Below are 7,903 nucleotides of genomic sequence, written 5' to 3' on the forward strand. Positions count from 1 at the left end.
GGTCAGGACTCGGGTCAGGACTGTGGTCAGGACTCGGGTCAGGACTCGGGTCGGGACTCGGGTCAGGACTCGGGTCACGGACTGAAGTCACAGACTCAGGTCACGGACCTCAGCTTGTTATGCAGCCGAATCCCGGTGTCATCTGTGGGACGAACTCAGATCTCCCTGGAGGGATCATAGATCCTCTCTGGTCTGGGAACCCTTTGGGATCTGCAGGAGGATCTGAGGAGGTCCAGGTTTCTCTCTGGACCTGCTGCCTCCAGGATCCATAGATAAGAAGATGAAGGTAGACCAGTACTCAATGTAAATCCATCAAGTTAAGGTTCAGGACAGACCAAAGATGACCGCCTCGAGCATGGTCTTTGTTTTTCTCTCACAGACTTTTTAAAAAATGTTTTATTGATAATTAAATCTGACAGATTGATGTTTCCTGATAGCCAATCAACCACTGCAGAAGGTTAACTGGCTGTATACATACAGAACAATTCCTCGACCATTAATATTTCAGATTTTTACCATTAAATATACATTTCTGTGGTTTCAGTTGCTGAGGTTTGGTGTCCATGTTTATTTTAAAACCTCCAGACTTTGTCAGAAGTTGTTCTTTATGCTGACGGAGACCAAACGTGCAGCTTTGCTCATGAAAATGTTCCATGGTAAATAAAACCTGGAAGCATCGTCTGCACAGTTAATGTGAGCTGAAAAAGGTGCGTTCATGTGTCGGCTCCATGCAGTCTCCCGGTGGGGGGGTCATCGTTCAGCAGCACTTTGAGCAGCGTTCAATAACCGATCAATGCTTCGCGCAGCAGAAAGTGCATCTGAAGGAGGCGTCCAGTTGACCAACAGGTGATCTAATGAGGCCTTTAGAGCCGCACTCCATGGTTTTATTCTTTCAGTCCGGGCTGGGGGGGTTTCCCAACACAAACACACCTATAACAACTCCGCCAAGTGGTCTGATTGAGAGTCAGATTACAGCCGACTGTTTTCTTTGGGATTACCCAACAGACATGTCTGCGGCGAGCCCGTTAGTCGCCATGGAAACAGAAAGCCGGGGTAATCAGAGCTCTAATTACTGAGGCAGGCAGACGATGCAATCAGACGGGTGAAGAGCAGCTAAATCATCATCATCTTCAGTCTGCCTGTCTGAGGAAACCAATACAGAACCATCCATCACCCAAATATGTTTTAGGGTCCACTGGAAGGCTTCTGTGTTCCAGAGGACTTCCTCATAATCTTAACGGTTTAGTGTAAAATCATGTAAATGTAAGTTTTACCACTGAAAGGTGATGTTTTTGCCAAAACTGGACGGATTTGAATGAAACTGTTGGAGGTACATTTAAAACTAACGTTTGGAGTCTGGCCCATTAAAAACACCAAACTGTCTGTGATTCAGTGAATTTACTGATATTGAAGGAAACCTCAGGGTGGTAGTAGCTGAGAGTCATCCACAGCAGACTCTGTTATCACATCATAAACAGTGTTTCCAAAGCTGGACTTTTAATGACTTTAACAACAATTTGTTGATTCCGGTTCTGAAGTTCTGCTCGGTCTGATGGAACCCAATAAAACCTCGGTTAAAAAGGCGTTTAAAGAAGTAACTTCTCACAACAAAAGTAAGCGAATACGGTGAGTTGTTTTCATGGCGTGCCTCAGGGCTCTATCCTCAGACCTTCATTTAAGTAAATAATTCATCACTTTTCTCCGACACGGTCTATCCTCTAAGTGTATCACCCGATCAGGTCTTTCCAACCACATCATCTTCCTCCTTCTGTCAGCCATCATCACGGCTGCCTTCAGGCCTTGTCAGCATCACTCACTCAACCAATCAATCTCTTTAGCCACCATTTTGAGCGATTTTCACATCATCCAAGACATTCTTGTCGACAGATGGATTGAATTCTGTAAAAAAATAAGCTTTTAGGGACACATTCAGCCAGTGGAGCTGAAATCTGACCCTCACCTTATCAGCTCTCAACCGCTGGACGAAGCACTCCAACGAACGACTCCGTGAGCGACTGCTTGTTTCAGGATGCTTTTAGGATTCATCAACAAATCATTTCCAGAGTTTAGGATCGATACTCTCAGCGATGCATGTTGAATTACAGTAATGCAGAGGATAAGTATGTTGGAGTGAAAAGTTTCAGAAGTTTGGTTGTGTTTAGAGGCCTTACCCTCCATGAAAGAACAACACGCATCAAAACTGAACAAACTGTCACCTGTCAGTGTTTACTGAGCAACCAGAGCACCCAGAGTCAAACCATCAACCCTCCACCACCGTGCTGACGGCTGGTTTGAGCTGTTGTTATTCTGTGTTTATTAATGTGGATTGTGTGTAATTACTGACTGCAGCACACACAAACACACACAGGGAGGGATTGTTCCAGGAGAGCTGTCAGAGTCAGACGTTATGTAAGAAAACACACGTCCAAACCTTTTCACTCCCACAGAATCCACGTCTGCACGCCGAGACGCTTCTGTTTAAAATGATACGACGACTCTGCAGACATGATGAGGATCTGTGTGCAGATGTAGCCGTGACACCAGCGTGCCCTGCAGCCAGGCTGCCTTTCTTTAACAGAAACCCAGGAGAGAAATGAGGTTTTGGAGGCTTTGCATGCCTTGTTTTCTCTGCTTTGAGCTCAAACTGAAGGAATGTCACTGAGATTAGAGATGCATGTGTTTGTATCTGTCACTCACAGTGTGCGTGGCCAGGTTTCAGTGCTGCGACATCGACACCACGGCGGGTTTCGGTCAGATCTGGTGGAGGACCAGGAAGACCTGCTACCAGATCGTGGAGCACAGCTGGTTCGAGTCCTTCATCATCTTCATGATCCTCCTCAGCTCCGGAGCTCTGGTCAGACACACAAACCCTTCATTTAGCTTTTATCACTTCATTAATGAAGCACTGAAGCACAATATAAACACATCATGTGCAGCAATGTTGCAGCTTCTGGCAACATAAACAGGTAAAAGGCACCTGAGAGGAAAGTTATTTTACTTTCCTATCTACTTTAATGTAGTTTAATCTTTTCTACCATATTATTGTTTGAAGTAATAAAAATCAGCCTCTTATTTAATACATGAAGCAAATGATGTTTTCTTTAATTCTCCTAACGGCCAGCAGGGGGCGACTGTCAAAGTTTATGAGTAAATGAGTGATTTGATGAGTTACCTTTACTAACTTGCAGGTTTACGTTTGAATGTTTACTGTTTTGGATCTGCTCAACGTTTCCTGTTCTTGGATGGAAGAGCCTCAGAAATCTGGTTTGTCTCTGACGGACCTCTACGTCACCCCCTGCAGGCCTTTGAGGACATATACGTCGAGCAGAGGAGGGTGGTTAAGGTGATCCTGGAGTTTGCAGACAAAATCTTCACCTACATCTTCATCCTGGAGATGATGCTGAAGTGGCTCGCCTACGGCTTCAAGAAGTACTTCACCAACTACTGGTGCTGGCTGGACTTCCTCATCGTGGACGTAAGTCATCCGTTGGCTCAGACTCTCACCGATGTTAATGATGGACTCATGTTTGAACTTCCCACTAAGACACAGGCTATTTAACAATGAATATACATGCGTTTCAGTTTTGCTTAGTCATGGCAGCTTAGCAGAAATCAGCCAGGAAACTATAAACTCTGACATATGACACACTGTGGACGATACCCATCACACAAACATGTTCTGAGTCATAAAGCTTCCTTTCCATCATCTTCTGGGTGTTTTTGGTAAATGACAGAACATGTTGTGACATTTTTATCTGACTGAGACGGCCCGAGGATGAACAGAATGTGTGGATGTTAGAGAAACAGTGGTCAGCTGGTGTTGATGTGTGCTCAGAGGCAGAAAAGGCAGAGTCTGGAAGTTAACCAGCACAGAGCAATAATATCATCACTTCTGCATGTTGGAGTCCAGTCCTTCAGTAATAAATCATCATGGCTCCAGGATCACACTGGATCCACCTCTTGGTGTTCTTCAGGAACTGAAGTCAGTTGTTGAGGGATAAATGGAACCCAAGAGATGACCCACTTGTCTCCACTGATCCATGCTTCCTCTTATCGCTGGTCGGGTCATGGAGGGAAACCCAGACCCCTGATCTCCAGCTCCTCCTGAAGGATCCTAAGGTGTTCCCAGACCAGGTGTTCTGGGTCTGCTCCAGGTCTCCTCTCGGTGGCCAGGAAACCACAGACAGACCCTGACCTGTTGGTCCACCTCGGTCTCCATCAGTCAGGACCTTTTCCACTCATCTTCTGAATTCAGATGACAAAACCTCTTGGAGCTCGACACAGTTTTCTAATCTGTCGCTCAGGTCGTTCCAGGACAAATAAAGAGTTTACAGAGATCAATTCACAAAGGTAGACATTTTGGATAGAATCCAGGGATCAAACCGGAGCCACCTGAACCCCTCCGATGCTGACATGTTGTTGTTGTGTTGCATGAATTGGTTGGAGCTGTGTCTTCCCCCTCACCGAGCAGCCGATCTTACATGTGTGACCCGTAGATCTCAGTGTTGGGTCTGCTGGCTCAGTTCATCCCCGTGAACCAGGTCGCCACCATGCGGGTGCTGCGGACGCTCAGGGCTCTCCGTCCTCTCCGGGCCGCGTCCCGCTTCGCTGGTATCAGGGTAAGAAGCAGCAGAACTCACCGACCCACCGAGCCGAGACCTGCTGTCTTTAATCCACTGTTTCCTACGTGCAGCTTCTTCTGAGGAAGGCGTCAGCAGCAAACGGTCTGTTTTAATCCACAGGTGAAAGCATCCAGACTCACGGGAAACTTTCATTTAAAGCAGGGCTCTGTGGGCAGCTGGTTCTCCTCAAACGTTCCTCCTTTTCTCTCCACTAGAATAGATGTTAACAGTCCTCCCTCTTCTTTTTCTCTTCCTCCTCCTACTTCCCATCTTCCTCTGTGCTCTTCCTCTCTTTCTCTCTCGCTCCTCCAGGTTTCATTGATCAGTTTGGTGGCCAACACGTTGGGTTACTCAGACTTAGCAGCCATCAAATCCCTGCGGACGCTGCGGGCCCTGCGGCCCCTCAGAGCCCTCTCCAGATTTGAAGGCATGAGGGTAAGAGTCAGTATTAAACCCTGCAAACACACCTGAGCGCCGCTGGTCACAGAATCACACAAAAAGGAGCGGAGGAGCTTTTATTCATCTCATTTTGATATGATCTCAAAGAACAAACCGAATAATACAATAAAAGATGAATTCAGACCCATTCCTGCCTGAAAGGAACAGTTTACATTCAGGACAGGTTCTCAGCAGGAATACAGATTCATATTAATGCTACAAATACAGCATGTTCCAGATGTTTCCCTCTGTGCAGCATCTCCATCAGTCTGTAAACATCTGGACCTGAGGTTCAACAGGCCTGGATGGGAGCAGATGTTGTTCTAAAACCTGAGGCACTAATGCACCCCCATACCATCAGAGAGGCAGGCTGACCTCAGAACAGTTCTCCTCTTTGGTCCAGAGGAGACACATCTGTTCATATCTTTTGTGGACGGCACGGTGAACTGTGTTTACAGACAGTGTTCCTGAGCAGAACAGAACCAGAACCAGCCTTGACCTTTGACCCTCTGCCCATCCTTCCTTCTTCTTATCTCCATCTCTGACCTGCTGAGATTTACCCTCAGTGACTAAAAGCTCCTCCAGATGTTTCAGCCTCTGTTTCTCCTGGAACATCTTCTGCCATCAGATTCAAAATGAGCTGATTTTGTCCTGAAAATGCTTCAGTTTCTTAGTTTAAATGTGTGATTTGTTTACTGCGTTCCATGGGAATAAATCTGAGTTTATGAGCTCTGAAAATCTTTTAATTCTGTTTTTATTTGTTTTACAGAAGCTTTTGGAACTGGGGTTATAAAAAATAATATTTTATGACTCTTGGCATAAAAAATAAACATGTAGATCTGTCACCGTGTGGCGCAGTGAACATCTTACCTTCTTATACAGATCATCTCAAAGTTTCCTGTAAAATCAGTCAAAGTGTCAGAAAACAACAGAAAACTGCAAATGTTTAGATAAACCAGTCAGATATGGGTCAGAAAGTTCTGCTTTCTTCTTGTCTGTCTGCATGTTTAACACCAGAAACAGCTGGGTTTTTTTTTCATGTTTTACTGTTAATAAATCTATAGTTATTAATTTAACACAGAACTAAAACCAAGAACTGAACAGCAGACTTTACAGAAACGGATCAGAACTTTTCCCACGGAGCTGGATCTGAACGAGCTTCACAGACTTAAAACAATAATTACAGTAAAACCTGTGAAACAATACGTGTGTTCATACAAACCAGAACTCTGAATTTTCATAAAAAGAACAGATTTGAAACAACTTTTAACTAAAAGCTCAAAGAATCGCCTCAGTTAAACGGATGTTCCTGATCAGATAAACACGTTTAATTAAATCTTTAAGGAGTTTTTGTTCAGTTTGGAGTCAAAGAAAATGAAAATTAAATGTTTCCTCTGATCAAAAACAAAAACAGAACTTTGAAACCTTTAGTTGCATGGTTTCATTTTGGTGCTCAGGTGTGTTTTCATCTGTTTCTGATTATTTCTCCTCTTCGACTCATTTCTCCTGTTTTCTCTCCAACCTGTCAGTATTTAACCAAACTTCTGTCAGCAGAACCCAAACATCCACTTTTACTCTTTATTTTCTGTTTGCTTGTGTGTTTGGATCAGTATTACTGAGACAGGATTTATTTCCTCCTCAGAGTAATCTGATTACTGACAGGTAATCATCTGATGCAGCTTAAAGAAGGAAATGTTGGAGTTTGCAGATGGCTTTAATTTAAAGATAAATAAAACCTGCTGATCTCTCAAAAATAAAGGTTTTAGTTTCTGAATTATCAAACTAAATAAATCCCCAGATCTGAAGGTGTTTTCTGAGCTAAGGACTCCTCTTCCTCCTCTTCCCTGCTGAAGAGGAGCAGACGGCTCGCTGCACAGGAAGAGGTGCATTGTGGGAACAGATGATGAGGCTGGAAGAAATTAAACAGAAAATATTCATTTGGCTTCAATAAAACTCAAATAAACTTCCTTCAGCGGAGATCCAAACTTCTTCAGGTCAATATTAACAGTTTGCTTCAGTGATTCGTCCGTTTAATAAAAATAACTGCACTGAAACTGAACCAATTAACAGACTTTTATTTTGTGTTTTACAGGACTTCAGTGTGAAGTAAAGCAGTTAAATAAATGTAAATAACTGATGAAAGCATCTGGAGACAAATGTTTTCATAAAACATTACTTTGGAAAGAAAAAACAAAAACTAAATGAAACTTTTCCTCATGTGTTCGATCTGGAAAACTGAATTTCTTTATGATCTGTAACCACAAACCATCAGATCGTTTATGGTTCTGTGCCGTAAATATTGAGTTAACTGAGTTCTGATAAGTGCAGATAAACCTTAAAGTCTTCCATGAATGATGTTTAAAGAAGACGGATGCTGCAGATGCTGACAGTTAAATGTTTAATTGGCAGAGACTCAGAGACCGGTTCTGATGGTCCGGTTGGACAAACAGACTGATGCTCCAATCATTTCTTCTCGTAAACCCGAAGCTTCCAAGTTTCTTTGTCTAAAAGTCAGACCAGACCATCAGCACCAGCCTGAGCTGTTTCTGTTCAACACTTGGAGTAAATCTGTGACGGGGTTCAGATGTTCAGACAGTTCTCAGACAGTGTTCAGACAGTTCTCAGACGGTGTTCAGACAGTTCTCAGACGGCGTTCAGACAGTTCTCAGACGGCGTTCAGACAGTTCTCAGACGGCGTTCAGACAGTTCTCAGACGGCGTTCAGACAGTTCTCAGATGGCGTTCAGACAGTTCAGACGGTGTTCAGATGGTGTTCAGACGGTTCAGACGGTGTTCAGACGGCGTTCAGATGGTTCAGACAGTGTTCAGACGACGTTCAGATGG

The 7,903-nt window shown here is 44.0% G+C and overlaps 1 protein-coding gene across 2 annotated transcripts in view; it reads left to right on the forward strand.

Moving 5' to 3' along the window:
• LOC108251229 (sodium channel protein type 4 subunit alpha) overlaps positions 1–7,903 on the forward strand; it is a 102,022-nt gene that overhangs the window by 75,998 nt on the left and 18,121 nt on the right. For both annotated transcript variants that reach the window (XM_037973131.1, XM_037973130.1), the window contains exons 23-25: positions 2,700–2,854; positions 3,302–3,475; positions 4,935–5,057. In XM_037973131.1, coding sequence (XP_037829059.1) covers positions 2,700–2,854; positions 3,302–3,475; positions 4,935–5,057 — 452 coding nt within the window. The remainder of the gene's footprint in view (positions 1–2,699; positions 2,855–3,301; positions 3,476–4,934; positions 5,058–7,903) is intronic.

This window comes from Kryptolebias marmoratus, linkage group LG21, assembly GCF_001649575.2.
Source record: "Kryptolebias marmoratus isolate JLee-2015 linkage group LG21, ASM164957v2, whole genome shotgun sequence".
NCBI lineage: Eukaryota > Metazoa > Chordata > Actinopteri > Cyprinodontiformes > Rivulidae > Kryptolebias > Kryptolebias marmoratus.